This window comes from Diceros bicornis, chromosome 34 (assembly GCF_020826845.1).
Source record: "Diceros bicornis minor isolate mBicDic1 chromosome 34, mDicBic1.mat.cur, whole genome shotgun sequence".
Lineage (NCBI taxonomy): Eukaryota > Metazoa > Chordata > Mammalia > Perissodactyla > Rhinocerotidae > Diceros > Diceros bicornis.
In genome coordinates, this window is record NC_080773.1 from 13,670,429 (window position 1) to 13,689,268 (window position 18,840).

At 39.2% G+C, this 18,840-nt stretch overlaps 1 protein-coding gene across 1 annotated transcript in view; it reads right to left on the reverse strand.

Annotated features, from left to right (window-relative positions):
- The window catches only part of FCGBP (Fc gamma binding protein), a 47,233-nt gene extending 45,344 nt beyond the window's left edge, over nucleotides 1–1,889 (reverse strand). The window contains exon 1 of the mRNA XM_058531067.1: nucleotides 1,790–1,889. Coding sequence (XP_058387050.1) covers nucleotides 1,790–1,889 — 100 coding nt within the window. The remainder of the gene's footprint in view (nucleotides 1–1,789) is intronic.
- Nucleotides 1,890–18,840: the final 16,951 nt, after the last annotated feature.

The window sequence follows — 18,840 nt, forward strand, 5'->3', positions numbered from 1 at the left end:
GCCGGCAAATCGGAAGACAGGTGACTAATGTCTCAAAGACCTATTTTCAAAGATTACAGAATCTTGAGGACGTGATACAGGGAAAATGGGCAGTAAGGAGGGGGTCCAGGGACGTTGGTCTCCAGGCGTGATGGGCTCCAGGCATCACATTGTTCCATTCTTCTGTCAGCTGTGATGGATACTTTGTAGGTGTGTTTCCCACCTGTGGTCAGCCTGTTCCTGGAGAGAAACTCATAGAACAAAGTTTTTAATTTATCAAGCTATTGGGGAATACATACGTAAGTGGAAGCCATGAATCAGGAGAGCATGTGAATTTTTTAGAGTACATGCAGAGCAGTGAGTAGTCACGCAGAGAAGGGGCTGGGGCCATTTAGTGTAACAAGATGGCCTCCCTTATGCTCACTTACAATTTTCCCCACTAGGGGTAGTAACCCATAATCTTATGGTCAAGGGGGAGACAGGATGTCGTAATTCCTCTAGCTACTTCCTGCTGAATCAGGACTTCATAGGGGGACCATAGCATAGAAAAGAGTTACTTTTCTTTTGACCCCAATAAATAGAACTGTGAGAAGAAGGATTAGATAGAAGAGATCAAAGTTATCTTTTAAAGATATACTGTAGCTCTTCAAGGGGTTTCGCCACCTCTTTATTCCTTGGTGCAGGTGGGATATTTTCCTGTGATTTGGGGGCTGTCTTGATCCGAGAGTGATGTATCCAGGGTTTCACGCCTGCAAGTTTTACAGATGAATGAGTGGTGAGAAAAATCTTAAAGGGGCCCGTCCACTTGGGTGACAACTGATTTTCAGGCCCTTCCCTGGTCTTTCCAAGTTTTCAGCAAAACATGGTCACCAGATCAGAAGGTGTGTGGAGGGACGTCAGAAGGATGTGCAGACCATGGAAAGAAGTTAATACAGAGCTTAATGATTTAACATAATTAGTAATCATAATATTCCTTAAAATATCTAGAGATTCAGTCCCAGGGGAAGATGCCTGAAAGAATTTCCCATATAGAGTTTTGAAAGGACTCAATTTAAGTCCACTTCGGGGAGCTGCTCTAACCCAGAGCAGGGCAAGGGGCAGTGTCTTATCCCAAGTTAGTTGTGTTTCCTGACAGATTTTGGCACTGGTCCATTATCACTCCGTAAGGTATTAGGCAGACCAAACCTAGGGATGATTTTTTTTAGCAACACGTAAGTGATTTCTGACGTTTTCTCAGACCTAGTGGGAAAGGCTTCTACCTACCCGGTGAGGGTGTCCACAAACACTAACAAAAACCTGAAATTTTCAGTTGCCTGGAGCATCTGGGTAACGTCTATTTTTTGGTCTTCAGTAGGCCACTTTTTTTTATGTTGGGTGCCCAGATGTTGAGGACCGCAAGTGGTCTTGGGGTTGTTCTTTGCACCTGTTGTACAGTCTTTTGTAGGTGGGGCCCTCTGATGTACTTCTGGACCCATTAAGATTCTCCCTCTGGTGGCCAGGGCAATATATGATTGCTAGCCAGGCAGACTCGTTAATAGCACCAAGCAGTTTTAAGATTTTAGGGCCAGGTCTGATTTCCTTTTTTCCTGCTGTTGAGTCTCCCTTTCCTTCCAGATTGTCCCATGGGCATGAACGACAGCAAAGGCATAACAGGAATCTGTGTATATATTTACTCTTTTCCCTCAAGGTAGATGTAGAGCCCGAGTGAGGGCGATGGTTTCCACCTTTTGAGCCGATGTCCCTGTGGGTAGGGCTTTAGACCCTGAAGTCTCCTGTGAAGTTATGACCGCGTACACCATGTATCTGTTACCTTGATCCATGAAGCTATTGCTGTCTGTAAAGAGTTCCAAGTCCAGGTCTTCCAGCCGACAGTCCAACAAATCAGGTCGGCTAGAATACACCGTCTCCATAACTTGTAAGCAGTCATGTTCTAAGGCTTCTGATGTCTCATTAGGGAGCAAGGTGGCTGGGTTTAGGGAGGATGATACTTGCATCCGTACATTTGGATTGTCCAAAAGGATGGCCTGGTATTTTCCCATCCTTCCTGAAGTGAGCCAGTATCCCCCCTTTTTGTTTTAATAGTGTAAGTATCTGATGTGGCTCATATACCATGGTGGGTTGGCCCAGAGTGAATTTTTTAGCTTCCTGCAGGATGTCGCAGGTAGCAGCCATTGCCCTGAGGGGCCAGCCTTTGACAGTCTGATCCAATTGCTTGGAAAAATAAGCCATTGGCTGGGAGGTCAAGTCTAGTTTTTGAGTTAAAACCCCCAAGCTTATTTCCTGCCTTTTATGTACATATAGGCTGAAGGGCTTGTCCAAGTTAGGAAGCCTCAAGGATGGGGCTGAAGTTAATTTCGTCTTAACGGTATCAAAGGCCACCTGACATTCCTTTGTCTATTTTAGTGGCTCACAGTCTAGGCCTTTTAGAACCTCATAGAGGGGTTTTACTATGAGACCATAGTTAGGAATCCAGATCCAAAAGAAACCAGCCATGCCCAAGAATCCTCGTAGCTGTCACCAGGTGGTGGGAGGGCTTAGGCATGTTATAGCCCCTTTTTTTTTGGTCTGGCAGCAGTTCCTTCTGCTAGGTTGTCTTTTGATGAGATAAATCTTAAGTATGTAACTTTTTGTTTGCAGATCTGTGGTATCTTTTGCGAGACCTTATACCCACATTCAGCCAAATGATTCAAAGTTGTTTTTTTTTTAATGCCCACGTGATTTAAAAAAAATTGTTTGTATTGTGGTAACATTGGTTTATAACATTGTATAAATGTCAGGTGTGCATCATTATACTTCTATTTCTGCATAGATTACATCATGTTCACCACCCAAATGCTAATTACAATCCATCACTGCACACATGTGCCTAATCATCCCTTTCGCCCTCCTCTCTCCCCACTTCCCCTCTGGTAACCACCAAGACAATCTCTGTCTCTATGGGTTTGTTTGTTGTTGTTTTTATCTACTACTTATGAGTGAGATCATATGGTATTTGACCTTCTCTCTCTGACTTATTTCACTTAGCATAATACCCTCAACGTCCATCCATGTTGTCACAAATGGCTGGATTTCATAGTTTCTTATGGCTGAGTAGTATTCCATTGTGTATATATACCACATCTTCTTTATCCATTCGTCCCTTGATGGGCACTTAGGTTGCTTCCAAGTCTTGGCTATTATGAATAATGCTGCAATGAACACAGGGGTGCATGTATCTTTACGCATGGGTGTTTGCAAGTTCTTTGGATAAATACCCAGCAGTGGAATAGCTGGATTGTATGGTAGTTCTATCCTTAATTTTTTGAGGAATCTCCATACTACTTTCCATAGTGGCTGCGCCAGTTTGCACTCCCACCAGCAGTGTATGAGAGTTCCCTTCTCTCCACATCCTCTCCAACACTTGCTGTTTCCTGTCTTGTTAATTATAGCCATTCTGACGGGCGTGAGGTGATATCTCATTGTAGTTTTGATTTGCATTTCCCTGATAGTTAATAATGTTGAACATTTTTTCATGTGCCTGTTGGCCATCTGTATATCTTCTTTGGAGAAATGTCTGTTCAGGTCTTTTGCCCATATTTTAATTGGGTGGTTAGTTTTTTTGTTGTTGAGATGTATGAGTTCTTTATATATTTTGGAGATTAACCCCTCATCAGATACATGGTTTGCAAATATCTTCTCCCAATTGTTATGTTGTCTTTTCATTTTGTTGATGGTTCAAAATTTTTATTGTATTGGCCAGACACTGTTCATAAGTGAGGTTCACTATCAGCAAGTCATCCACATACTGTAATCCTTTTTGTAATTGTAAGTGGCTCAAGTCTTTAGCTAGGGGCACCCCAAATAGTGTAGGGGAGTTTTTGAAGCCCTGGGGGAGCACTGTCCAATGATATTCTTGACTGGTCTGAGTGTCTGGGTCACATCATTCAAAGGCAAAGAGTTGTTGTGATTCTTCTGTGAGCAGTATGCAGAAGAATGTATCTTTTAAGTCCCAAGCTGAAAACCAGTCGTATTCACCTGAAATGTTGGTTAGCAAGGGGTAGGGGCTGGGCACCACAGGGTGCAGGTCTTGAACCACCTCATTTCTGGCACAAAGGTCCTGAACAAACTGATATTCCTCTGAATAGGGTTTTTTTCTTTTTTTGACTGAGAGGATGGGAGTATTATATGGTGACCGGCCGGGTCTGATTAATTCTGCCACCAGGAATTTCTGCAGAACTCACTGAATGCCCCTCTGAGCTTCCTGTTTGAGCAAGTATTGTTTCAGGCTAGGCTTTGTCTTTCAAAATTTCAAGGGTGTATGTATTGGCTGGACATTTTTTGTTTTCCTAGGCTTCCCTTCTGCCCACACATCCGGTCTTACCTCCTTGAGAATCTCTGGTGGCAGTGGGTCCGGCAGTGGTGTTTGAACCCCTAGCAGTGCCATCTGGAACCATAAGGATGATTGTTCCGGAGGTACTTGCTCCTCTAGCTGGCCTGGAGCAAAAGTCACTTGAGCATTCAGTTTACATAGAAGGTTTCGTCCCAGGAGGAGAACAGGGCATTCAGGCATATAAAATTTTTCCAATTAAAAAGATCCAGGTATCTATGCAGAAATAGAAGTACAATGATAAAAAAAAAGAGATCCAGGTAGAGAAAGGAGAGTGCCTCCAAATGAAGCCAGCCAGTTGCCCTTGTCCATTTATGCCTATGGGATATTGTCGCAGTGGAAATTGCCCTGCTCCGGGAAGGGCCCCCTGACTGAATTCTGTCCTTTGCTGGGTTTGAGAAGGAGAGAGTCCCTATCTTAGACCTGGCAATCCTTCAGGCATTTTCTGCTGGACCAGCTGTGGGCTTGGGAAAAGGAGGAGGAGGAGGAGGGGCCGGGGACTCCTTGGTCCATTGTCCCCCCTTCCCTGATGTAGATATAGTAGCATAAAGGCTTAAACATAGGGAATTTGTTTTCCTTTCCTTCCTTCTTGGGGAACAATTCTAGCTGCAAGATCATATCATAATTGAGCAACCTGTTTGGGGGCCACTTTTTTCCTGAGCCCAGTGTGTACTGGGGCCAGGCTACATTACAATAAAAGATCATCCTTTTCTTTTTCATGAGCTCATAACTGAAATCAGCCCGATTGGCCAGCAGGCACCCTAGCTGGCCCTTTTTTGGAACAGAGGAGTGTTTTCCACAGCGATAAATTTTGCGTCTGATAATTATTATTATTATTTTTTTTTGTGAGGAAGACCGGCCCTGAGCTAACATCTATTGCCAGTCCCCCTCCTCTTCCCCCCCAAAGCCCCAGTAGATAGTTGTGTGTCATAGTTGCACATCCTTCTAGTTGCTGTATGTGGGACGCGGCCTCAGCATGGCCGGAGAAGCAGTGCGTCGGTGCGTGCCCGGGATCCAAACCCGGGCCGCCAGTAGCAGAGCGCATGCACTTAGCCGCTAAGCCACGTGCCGGCCCCACGTGTCTGGTAATTAATAGACTGGGAAAAGGGTGCAAGTCTTGGCTCCAGGAGTCCAGATAACTATAGGACTTATCCAAATCCCACTCTGCCCAAGCGTACAGTTGTCACACCAGTGCTAAACAGGCCAAAGAGGCAAGAGGTAAGATCTAATTTCCCAACGCCAGTGTAAGAGGTCAGGTGCCTGGCACAAAGCTTCTGTTTTGCAGTAAGTCCAAGTCTGGCTTACTTTAAGCCCAAACTTAACTTTCACACAATGACAGCAAAGAAGGTGCCGGATGAGACAGACAAAGCAAGGGAAAAGATGGTCAGGCCGTGCTCTCACGGCTTTCTCCAAAGGGTTAACACGCAAACAGCAGTGCCCGCATTGAGGTGTATGATTTTGGCTTGACACTTGACGGAAAAGGTCACAAACTTCGTGTCCCCACAGATGATGTCACAAGCACTGGAAGTGTGCTGTGGGATTCTGACACAGAGAGAAACTGGCACACAGACTAGTGGAACAACACACACGCTCAACAGGAGAACAGACCATACAGGCGTGCGCACCACAGAAAAGCCAGAGACTCGTCTTCCAGATAATGTACTGGGCAATCTGTACTTTCCTTTATCCCTAAACAATGGCGCCTCAACCAGATGGACCTTGGCCTGCCCAAAGCCCCCAGACAAGGAAAAAGAAATATAGTACTTGGGAGGTGCACTCTGGATGACTCACCTAGCTGCAGATGCAAGCTCGTCAGCTTATGGTCCAGTCCTTTGTTTCCCAATCATGGAAGCGTTAGAAGCAGTTGGCAACCGAGGAAGCCACAAGGGGAATTCCCCAGGCGGAACAAAAGGAAAAAGAAAAAGCCTCCTAGCAGCTGTGGGGGAAAATCCCAAAACAGCTTCCTCCAAGTCGACTAGCCACGAGCAGAGGCTGGTCCCACCTGGGTCGCCAGATTTTGATATCGAGCAATGGGCTCACTCTGCTCGCCGAAATCTGAGCCAATGAATCACAACAAGTTAGAGATCGAGAAACGAAGTTTAATTAGATTAGCTGGCAAATTGGAAGACAGGTGACTAATGTCTCAAAGACCCATCTTCCAAGATTACAGAATCTTGAGGCAGTGATATAGGGAAAATGGGCAGTGAGGAGGGGGTCCAGGGGTGTTGGTCTACAGGAGTGACGGGCTCCAGGCATCACATTGTTCCATTCTTCTGTCAGCTGTGATGGATACCTTGTACTCGTGTTTCCTGCTAGTGGTCAGCCTGTTCCTGGAGAGAAACTCATAGGATAAAGTTTTTAATTTATCAAGCTATTGGGGAGTACATACATAATTGGAGGCCATAAATCAGGAGAGCATGTGAATTTTTTGGAGTATGTGCAGAGCAGCAAGTAGTCACACAGAGGAGGGGCTGAGGCCATTTAGTGTAACAAGATGGCCTCACTTATGCTTACTTACAGTAGTTCCCACATCTCTCCAACGCAGCCTAATATCTATCTTGATGGATGTCTATAAGGTGCCCTGAAAACTTTTAAGTTGCTTGCTTAGATTTGCAATAGTTATACATGCTCGTTGAATATATTTCAGTCAATGCAAAAGTGCGGAGATAAAAAGTATAACTATTGCCCACCTACCCTCCTCACTCCCCACCATTTCCCAGAGGGTAAACCCAGTTAGCAATTGGATGTGTACCTTTCAGTCCTTTATGTACATATACATATACGTATATGTACACATATATAGCATTTCTAATAAGAAAAAAAGAGATCAATGTTATGGGTTGAATTGTGTCCCCCCAAAATTCATATGTTGAACTCCTAAACCTCAATACCTTAGAACGTGACCTTATTCGGAAATGAGGTTGCTGCAGCTGTAATTAGAGAAGATGAGGTCATACTGAGTAAGGTGGGCCCCTAGTCCAGTATGACTGGTGTCTTTACAAAAAGAGGAAATTTGGACGCAGAGATAATCTTGCACACAGGGAGAACGCCACGTGGAGATGAAGGGAGAGATTAGGGTGATGAATCATTTATAAGCCAAGGAACACTAAAAATTGCCAGTAAACCACCAGAAGCTAGTAGAGCGGCATGGAACGTATTCTTCTGCGCAGCCCTCCGAAGGAACTAACTCTTCTTGGACCTCTTGGTCTTGGCCTTCTCGCCTCTAGAACTGTGAGACAATAAATTTCTCTTGCTCAAAGTAAAAAAAAAAAAAAAAATTTCAGCATACAGATTCTGAACATGTTCTGTTAGATTTATATCTAAATATTTTACTTTTCTTTGGAGCTATTTTAAATCGCACTGTGTTTTAAATTTTGCATTCTACGTTTTCATTGTTAGTCTGTAGAAATGCACTCCGCACTGATTTTTGTGTGTTGATCTTCTATCCTGCAGCCTTGCTGAATTCACTTATTAGTTCTAGGAGGTTTTTTTTTGGAGATTCCTTGGGATTGTCAATGCGGACAATCATGTCATCTGAAAATAGGGACAATTCTATTCCTTTCCAATCAGAATTTTATATATATATATAAAATAATATATAAAATAAAGATATCTATATCTATATATATAGATATATAGATATAGATATCTTTGTTTTGCTTTATTTAGCTGGCTAGAACTTCTAGTACTATGTAGAATAAGAGTGGAGAGTGAACCTACTTGCCTTGTTCCTAATCAAGGGGAAAACATTCAGTCTTTCATCAAGTATGATGCTAGCTGTAGTTTTTTGGTAGATGCTGTTTTATCAGATTGAGGCTTTCCCCTTCTATTCCTCATTTGCTGAGAGTTTTTTTTATCATAAATGGGTGTTGGTTATTGCCAAATGATTTTCCTGTGTCAATTGATATGCTCATACAATTTTTCTTCTTTAGCTTGTTGACATGGTGGATTGCACTGATCTATTTTTGAATACTGAACCAGCCTCGCATACTTGGAATAAATCCCACTTAGTTATGGTATATAATTATTTTTACACATTGCTGGACTTGATTTGCTAATATTTTTGAGAGTTTTTGAATCTAAGATCATGAGAGATACTGTCTCGTTTTCTTTCTCTCTCTTCCTCCTCCTCATCCCGTTCTGTCTCCTCCTCTTTCTTCTTTGCGTAATGTCTTTGTCTAGTTTTGGTGTCAAGGCAATACTGGCCTCATAGAATGAGTTGGAGAGTGTTCCCTCTTCTATTTTCTGAAAGAGATTGCATAAAATTGGTGCTAGTTCTTCTTTAAATGTTTGGTAGAATTCTCTGGTGGGACTATCTGGGTCTGGAGATTTCTTTCTCTAGAGCTTCTTAATTACAAGTTTAATTTCTTTACTGACTATGCAGATTGCCTGTTTTACATTGGTTGAATTTTTACAGTTTGTGGTTTTTGAGGAATTGACCTATTTCATCTAAGCTGTGAAATTTGTGAGCATAGAGGTGTACATAGTATCCTTTTATTAGCATGTCAATGGCTGTAGGGTCTGTAGTGATGTACCACCTTTCATTCTTGATATTGGTAATTTGTGTTTTCTCTTTTTATCTTTGTCAATCTTGCTAGATGTTTATTAATTTTATTGATCTTTTCAAAGAAGTGGCTTTGTGTTTCATTTATTTTTCTCTATTATGTTCCTCTTTTCAATTTTATTAATTTTTGCTGTTTATTATTTCCTTTCTTCTGATTTCTTTGTGTTTATTTTGGTCTTCTTTTACTGGTTTCTTGGGTAGGAGCTTATATTACTGGTTTGAGACTTTTCCTTTTTTCCAATGTAAGCATTTAGTACTATAAATTTTCCTTTCAGCACTGTTTAGCTGCCGCCTACATATTTTGATATGTTATATTTTCATTTTCATTAAATTCTGTGTATTTTTAAATTTTTCTTGACACTTCCTCTTTGACCCATGGATTATTTAGAAGTGAATTGTTTAATATCCATGTGATTGGAGGTTTTCCTGTTGTCTTTCTGTTATTGATTTCTAGCTTATTCCGTTATGGTCAGGGAACATACTCTATATAGTCTCAATACTTTTAATTTTGTTGTGGTTTGATTTATATAGCCTATCTTGGTAAATGTTCTATGGGTGCTTAGAAAGAATGTGCATACTGCTATTGTTGGATGGAGTGTTGTATAAATGTCAGCTGGATCCTGTTGATTGGTGGTGTTATTTGGTTCTTCTATATCTTTGCTTATTTTCTCTCTAGTAGTTCTATGAATTGGTGAGAGTGAGGTTTTGAATTCCTAACTATAATTGTGGATTTGTCCATTTCACCTTTCAGCTCTAGCAGTTTTTGCTTCATGTATTTTGAATCTGTATTGTTTGGTGAGTATACATTTAGGATTGCAATGTCTTCATGGTGGAATGATCCTTTTATCATTATGTAAAGTCCCTCTTTGTTCTTAGCAATTTTCTTTGTTCTGAATTCTACTTAATTTGATGTTCATATAGTAACTCCTGGCTTTTTAAAATTAATATTTGCCTGGCATATCTTTTCACATCCTTTTACTTTTGTCCTATCTATGTTGTAATATTTGAAGTGTGGGTTTTTTTGGAGGCAGTATATAGTTGAGTCATGTTTTTAAAATTTACTCTACCAATCTTTGTCTTTTATTTTGTGTATTTAGATAGATTATTACATCTAGAGTAATTATTGATAAGTTTGGGCTTAAGTTTGACAATGGGCTAAATGTTCCCAAATGGGAACATTTCCCATTTGCTCCCTCTGTTTCTCATTCCTCTATCTCTTTTCTTACATTCCTGTGGGTTACATGAGCATTTTTTAGAATTCCATTTTGATTTATATTCTTTTTGGGTATATTACTTTGGATAATTTTCTTACCACTTGCTCAAGGTATTATAATATGAGTATGTAACTTATCACAAGTCTAGCATTGATATTTTACGTGTTTGATTGAAGTGCTGAAACTACTTTCATGCAGGTCTTTTTACCTTCCTCACTTTAAAAAATATCATTGTTTTAAGTATTTTCCTCCATCTGCATTGAGCACCACATCAGATGATGCTATAATTTTTTCTTCAACTAAATATGATTTTAAAAACTCACGAGAAGGGTAGTGCATTATATTTACTCCTGTTTTTACCCATTTTGCTATTTTTCCTTCCTTTCTGAAGTTCTGAGGCTTCCTCTGTTATCATTTGGAGTTTGGAGAGCTTCCTTTAATCATTCTTTAGGGGTACTTCTACTGATGACAAAGTCGCTAGTTTTCCTTCATCTAAAACCTTTTTATTTCCCCTTCATTCCTGAAGGATAGCTTTGCCGGATATAAGATTCACAGTTGACAGTTCTTTCCTTTTGGCACTTGGAAAATATTGTGCCATGGTTTCTTCTCCATGGTTTTAGATGAGAAATCCATTGTCATTTGATCAGTATTTCCCCAGAGGTAGTGTATCATTTCTCTCTAGCTATTTTCAAGATTTTTTTCTTGCCTTAGTTTTCATGAGTTAATTATGCTGTATTTTGGTGTATATTTCTTTGCATTCATTCTGTTTAGCTTCTTGAATCTTTAGGTTTATGTCTTTTGCCAAATTTGGGAAGGTTTAGTCATTACTTCTTCAAAAATACTTTTCCAGCCCCATTTTCTTTCTTCTCTATTTCTGTTACTCTGTGATACAAACGTTAGATATTTCATAATTGTCCTGCAGTTTCTCTGAGGCTTTCTTTGCTTTTTTTTCCAGTCAATTTTCTCTCTGATTTTTTGGATTAGGTAATTTCTATAATTTCTATTGTTCTATCTTCAGAGTCACTTACGCTTTCCTCTGTCATATTCATTCTGCTCTGGAGTCCTTCCAGTGAGTTTTTTTATTTCAGTTGTTGTAGTTTTCAGTTTTATCATTTCCATTTTGTTCTTTTTTATATTTTCTATTTCTTTGGTGAGATTTTTATTTTTTCATTTATGTCAAGAGTATTTGTAATTTGAAACACTTTTATGATGATTACCTTAGATCTTTGTCAGGTAATTCCAACTTCTAATTCATCTCAGTATTGGCACCTGTTCATTGTCTTTTCTCACTCAAGTTGTGATTTTTCTGGATTTGGTATGATGTGTGATTATTTTGCTATGTCCTGGACCTTTTGGATATTATGATAGGAAACTCTGGATCCTATTTAACTCTTCCATTTTAGTAGGCAGTCACCCTGTTTAGGTTTAGCATGCAGGTCCTGGCCTACCTATGTGTGCTGTGGTTCCAACGACAATTTAGTTTTCAGAGCCCTTGTGGTGTTATTCTGGTCTGCTTAATTTTCCCAGTGCTGGTTGGGCTTGCACCCAATTCCTATTGGTACCACCAATGGAAGCTGAAGGCATTTCTCGGGTGCTGCTAGGTTAGGGGTAGGAGACACCGCCATGAAGGGATAGAGAGCACTTCCCGGGATAGAGAGCACTTCCCAGTGCCAGTGGGGCTCCTGCTTGATCTCTGCTGGTGCCACTCATGGAGAAGAAAAGCACATACCTGGGTGCCTTCTCCTGCTGGTTGGGGGGCTAGGGATCTAGTGGGCTTGTGTCACCTCTTGTCATTGGGTGAGGAGCTGAGAGATGCTGGTTTACTGTGTTGTTTCTCAAGTCCTAAGGTCCCTAGTCAGTTTTCCTTCTGTCTATCTTTCAGAGTCCTCTTATGAATGTCTGTTGTATTATTTCCAGAGTTTTTCATTGTACTTAGCAGAGAGGGGCAGGGAGAAATGAGTCTGTGCCATCTTGTCTGGAACCAGAATTCACCACTTATTATTCTAATCATTTAGTTGTAGGTTCTTATGGATTCTCTACATACACAATCATATTGTTTATGAATAATGAGTTTAATTCCTTCCTTTCTCGTCTTTGTATCTTTTCTTTAGGGTCTGCAATACATCATTGAACAAAAGACGTGATGGGGCATCCTAGTCTTGCTCCAGATTGGGAAATGAAAGCTTTCAACATTTTGCTATTAAGTATGATGCTTATCAAGTATTTTTGTAAGTACACATCATTATATTAAAGAAGTTTCTTTCTATTTTCAGTTTTTTAATCATAAATGGATATTTAGTTTTATTAAATAATTCTTCTGCATCTATCCCAATGATGTTAACATCCATTGTTGATCAATACCTAGATCTAGGGCTTCCAGATAAAATACAGAACATTCAGTTAAATTTAGTTTCAGATAAACAACAATTAATTTTTATTATCAGTATGTCCCATGCAATTTTAGTATAATTTTGTAAGTATGTCCCATGCAATTAATTTGCCAAATCTGGCAACCTACCAAATCCATTATTTCATTAGGGGCTTTGCAAAATGGAGAGTTCTAATTTATCGTTCTTTCTTCGTTTGTTAACTATTATACTGAGAAACATCTGTACACTACTATATACTACATACATATACGACTCTGTAAAGAAACATCCCCTCATTAATTCTTTGGTCGCCCTGAGTTGCAGTTATGCAGAAAAAGCAACTAAAATGCTTTGGTTTTCAGATTTAGTCAGTTCTCTCTGAAGGTAAACAAACATTGCGTGTGCATGTGTAATATCATGAATGCATGGATTTTTAACATTTTTGAGGCGTTTCAATCCATTACAGTTACACCTTAAACTAGTGTCCTTAAACTAAGAGTCCTTAATTTATGGTATGAAAAGATGTTCCAGGCTCATCTCTGTACGTTTCCTGACCAGAATCAGCCATTTCTCAAAGTGCCTTAATTCCTATTATTACCAAATTGTGTTTAGAGACCATAATTTGGGCACTAGGGGAGGAACTTTTTTTTTGTTTATTATTTTTTTTAAATTCTATAAAACATTTGCATAGTTCCACAGCCAAAACTTTACAATGAGGTAACTTCACAGAGGTTTAACTGCCATCCCTGTGCTCTGCATCGGTTTCCTCTCTTCCCCTATAAGTAATCATTTTTATGGAGTTTTTATTCACCTTTCCATCGTTTCTTTTTGAAAATATACGCAAATATATACATATGTGTGTGTGTTTGCGTTTCCCTTCTTTCTTACACAAAAGTTAGCATATTATATACACTGTCCTTCATTTTACTTTTTTGACTTAACACTTTATTATGGAGATCACACCATAACAAAATGTAGAGATCTTCTCCATTCCTTTTGAGTTGAATAGTACTCTACTGTATAAATAAACCTTAAGTTTATTCAATCAGCCCACTACTGATGGATATTTGGGTTTCAAGTATTTTTCCATTACACAAAGTGCTACCACAAATAGCCTTGTGCATACACTATTTTGTATTGTCCCAGTGTATCTTTGTGATAGAATCCTAGAAATGAGATTGCTAGGTCAAAGGGCATAAATAATTTTTGTTAGAAGTGAGATTGTTACGTAAAAAGGAACATATGACTTCTCTGGAAATTGCCAGATCCTCCTCCATATGACTTGTACTATTTTTCATTTCTACCAGCAATATGAGAGTACCAGTTTCCCCACAACCTTGCCAACAGAGTATGTTGTTAATCTGATAGGTTGGAAACGATATGTCAATGTAGTTTTATTTCACGTTTATAGTCTTATAAACAAGGTCAACCATCTGTTCATCTGTTTAAGGGCTCATATTTTCTGTGAATTCTCTGTCTTTTTACTTTTCTCATTGTGTTTTTCACCAGGCAAAAATTTTAAATTATTATGTAGTCAAATGTATCAATCTTTTCTTTTACTGCTTCTGTATTTTGAATCATAGAAAAATTTTGACCATTTCCAGGCTATAAAGGAATGCATTGTGTTTCCTTCTAGTATTTTTACAGTTTCATTTTTTAAAATTTAGATCTCTGACCCCTTTTAAACTTATCCTGATGGATGGTGTGAGGAATGGATTTAATTTTATCTTCTTCCATAGAGTTATCCACTTACCCCAGTACCACTTATCAAAAAGTCCTTCTTTTCTCCAATGGTTTAAGACACAACCTTTATCACCTACTAAATTTCTATGTGCACTTGGGTCTGTTTGTGGATTTTCTATCCTGTTCCTTTGGTTTCTCCATTCATGTGCTAATACTGCAGTGTTTTAATTACAGAAGTTTTACAATATGTTTTAATATCTGTTAGGGCCAATGCTGCCTGCCTACCATGGTCTTCCTTCTCAGCTCTCCTTGCTATTCTTTTTTGTTTATTCTTTCAAATAAATCTTGCAATCAACTTTTCTAATTATAGATAAAAACCTGATGATATTTTTGGGGGGATTACATTACATTTATAAATTAACTCTGAAAGAATTGGTATCTTTATTATACAAGTCTTCTATCCTTCCGTTTGTTCATGTTTACTTTTGTGTCTTTCAGGAGTATTTATAGTTTTCCTCATACACGTTTTGCACATTTCTTGTTAAGCTTACGTCTAGGTATTCTATTATTATTAATATTTGCTCTTGTGAATATTTCTATTATTTCTTTTAACTGGATATTGTTCAAGGCTGCTGATTTCTGTATATTAATTTTATGTCATGCTGCTTAACTATATTCTCTTATTTGTAGTTGCTTTTCCATTGATTCTTTTATAATCATATTATCACCAAATAGAAATAGTTTCCAATACTTATGCCTCTAGTTAGTGTTGGCTAATAGCTCCAACATAAAGTTAAAGAGACTGAAGATAGAAGGCCCCCCTAATTAGAATACTATCCTTCTCCCTCTATGTCAAGAGACTGGGCCCACCAATTAACCCCATTCTCTCAATTTCTGCTTCTGTACATCATCACATAATCATGATCAAATCTCTTTTTAAAAAAATACAAACACACCTTCCTAACAGCTCATTCTGCCGTGACTGCAGCCCTCAGACTCTCCTTTCCGTCCAAGCGTCTTGAAAGAGTTACGTACACTCACCGATGCAGCTTCCTATTCTTTCACAATCTACACTCGTTCTTTCTACATTCTTCAGCCCCCTGCAGCCTCGCTTCTGCCCCACCACTGCACTGAGTTGATGCCAGCCAAGGTTTCCAATAACTTCCTTGTAATCAAATCCAGAGAACATTTTCCTGCTTTTGTGTTCTCTCTCACAAACACCTCTTTGTTGAATTGTCTCCTTCCATTGGCTTCTCTGACAGCACAGACCTATGTACACACATACATACCTAGTTTCCGGAACTCCAACCCCTTCGGCTGCAACTTTTCAAACTCCTTATCCTCTGTCACTTGTCATCTTCAAGCCTCTGTCACTGCTGCCTCTTCTTACATTCTACACTCTTCCTGAGCCTTCTCAAACTCTTTTCTGGCTTCAGATACCCCAATAAAGTGACGCATGCCCTTGATGGTTCGAAATGACCTTCTGCTTTTTAAATATTTTTTATTGTAAAGAAGACCACCCGCAGAAGTTACCACTACTCCTTGCTTACCACCATATAACAGCTGAGATGGAAGGACTAAGTCTTCTGGGGCTAGAGTGATGAGGAATATGACACAGTAACTCTTGATAACCCAGGTTGCGAGTTCAGAAGAAAAATCCATGATTCTACACCAAGTGAGGATTTTGAAAATTGTAAGAACAGATGCAGCTCTCCTTTGAGTTCCAGATGGTGTGTCTAACTGCCTACTTGATACCTACTGCACATCTCAAAAGCACCTCCAACTCAGAATAACCCAAATCTCATTATCTCCCCACACCTAACCCAGGTCCTTTTCTGGTTCTGAATCTCGGGGAATGATGCCACCATTGGCACCCAGTTCTCCAAGCCAGAAACCCAAGAGTAATTTGCCTATTTCATTTTTTAAATTAACATACAGTAAAATTGACACGTATGGATTCATGTTGCCACTACCACAATCAGGATACAGAACAGTTCCATCATCCCAAAAGCCACCCTCGTGCTATCCTTTTGTAGGCACACCCTCCCTCTCCCCATAACCCTTAGCAACCGCTGATCTGTTCTCTGTTCCTATAGTTTTGTCTTTTTGTCTTGTAAATGGAATCAGACAGTAAGTAACCTCCAGTCCCATCTCTTCACTTGACTATGGGACATTTCCATTTGAATGTCTTACCTTAACTCAACATCATCACCCTCCTTCCAAATCTGCCCCTCCTGCTATGTCTTCTCAGTGAACAATATGCCTTTATCCAGCAGCCCAAGCTAAGAATCATACTCGATCCCTCTCTCTTCCTTTCATCCTCACTTCTAATTAGTCACTTAATCTTATCACTTGTATTTCCATTATATCTCTCAAATTCACCTAAGTCCACTGCCATTTTACCAATGGATTCAGGCAACCATCTCTCACCTGGATTATTTCAACAGCATTCTGGATTTTTGCTCAGTCTTATCCCCTTTGAATCCATGTCTACACTGCAGTAAGAGTGATCATCCTAAACAAACACAAAATCTTGTCAAGTCATCCACCGGCTTAAAATCCTTCAGTGGTTGCCCCTTACTCTTAGGATAAATTTTAAACTCCTTAGAGGCCATTCAAGCCTTTCCATAATATGCCTCTGGCTCTCCTTTCCCGTCTCAGCCCTTCACTCCTGGTCTGACCTTACATGTCTCCTATGCCTACTCTCACTTGCCCTTCTTCTTCTTTTGGTCTGGAATGCCCTTCTCCTTCCCTGATGTGGCTAATTTCTACTTGTTGTTCAGGTCTGTTTGACTATAACCTCCTGGATGTGTTAAGTGCCATCTGTTTTTATTTCTGTAGGAGAACCCTGAACTCTTCCCTTATCTTTGCCCTTAATAGAGTGGTTCTCAGAGTGGATCTGCAGACCCCTGCATGTTTCCGATCCTTTCAGAGGCTACCTGAGGTCAAAATTTTCGTAATGAAACTAAGATGTTATTCAGATTTTTCATTGTGTTGAAATTTGCACTGATGGTGCAAAAACAATAGTGAATAAAATTGCCAGTCCTTGTCCCAAATCAAGGCAGTGGCATTAAACATTCTAGAAGTTGTTGTATTCTTTACAACCACTCACTCACAGAAGAAAACAAACATCAACAACAAAAACCAGTTTCACTTAAGAAGGTCTTTGATGAAGCAGTAAAAAATATTAATTCCATTAAATCTCTAGCCTTGAGTATGTCATTTTAATATGCTGTGTGACAAAATGCAAGGTATGTATAAAGCTGTATATTAATGTATGATGATTGATGAAGAAAAGCATTCATTTGATTGTTTGAGTTATGAACTGTACTAGCAGCTTTTTTCATAGTATAACTTTTTTTTTACATTGAAAGAACAATTAAAAAACTGTAGTTATGCAGACTTGAGTATCTGACAGATATTCTCTCAAAAATGAACAAAGTGGCCTGTTCCTTTAAGGAAAATAACTGACAAAAACTTGTTACAAATGATGAAATCTGAGCCTTCAAGGGGAAAAAAAACCTGCCACTATGAGCTTGACAGCTTTCCAAATACGGCTTTTCTGATGAGATCAATGTAGATATTTATGACTATGATTTTTCCATATTATATAAGGAAATGTGCCAACATTTGGAAACCTGGATAACTTAGTGAACAATATTTTCCAAAAGCCTGATGCATGACATTATAAAACTATAAACAGGTAAAAGATCCATTCAAAGTGCAAGATAGATCAATGGATTTTTAAAAGTTTGTCGATGTGGTTTCAGACTGCATATTGCAACTAACCTTCAAGAAATGATCATTTGTAGAGTTTTGGTGTAGTATTTAAATAAAAGAAGATCCATATTTATTTGAAAAGACTAAAATATACCTCTATATTACAACTACTTACACATGTGAGGTTGGATTTTCTTTGTATACTTCAACCAAAACAATATATCATAACACATTGAATGCAGAAGCAGACATTAGAATCTAGTTATTTTCTATTAAACTGGACATTAAAGAGATTTGCAGAAACTCAAAACCATGTCACTCTCTGTGCTTATGGTTCTCATAAAGATTGATTAAGCCTACTTATGTAGTCTCTCACTGATTACAACTAAAAGCTCTCGCCAGAATACATAAAGCAACTACCTGAGGACATTGAAAAGTAATTGAGTGCAGGTAGATTGGGAAGGGAAGTCAAAATTTGAAGAATGACTGATACAGTGGTGAGGTTTCTGTGGGTTTTTTTCTTCCTGTATCTCCCTACTATAACCAGAGGGTGATCCAAATCCCAGAACTGGGCAACAGATGCAGACTGGAAAATTCTGAAAAACGTTTTCTTTCTGGTCAGAGGACTGGGAAGGATCACCTATAGATAGAAAGTGTGTGGGGTGGGGGCTGGGTGTGAGGGGGAAGCCAACAGAGAAAGTAAATGAAATAAAATTCAAATCCAAAAGAAGGAAGAAAGGGGGGGAAAAGAGGAAAAAAACACAGAGAGCACAAACAGAAAACAAATAATGAAATGGTAGGTGTAAATCCAACTTGTCAATATTTACATTACATGTAAATGTTCTAAGCATACCAATGAAAAGACAGAGATTGTCAGGTTAGATTAAAACTATATTCTGTCTACAAGAAACTCACTTTAAATATAATGATATAGACAGGTTAAAA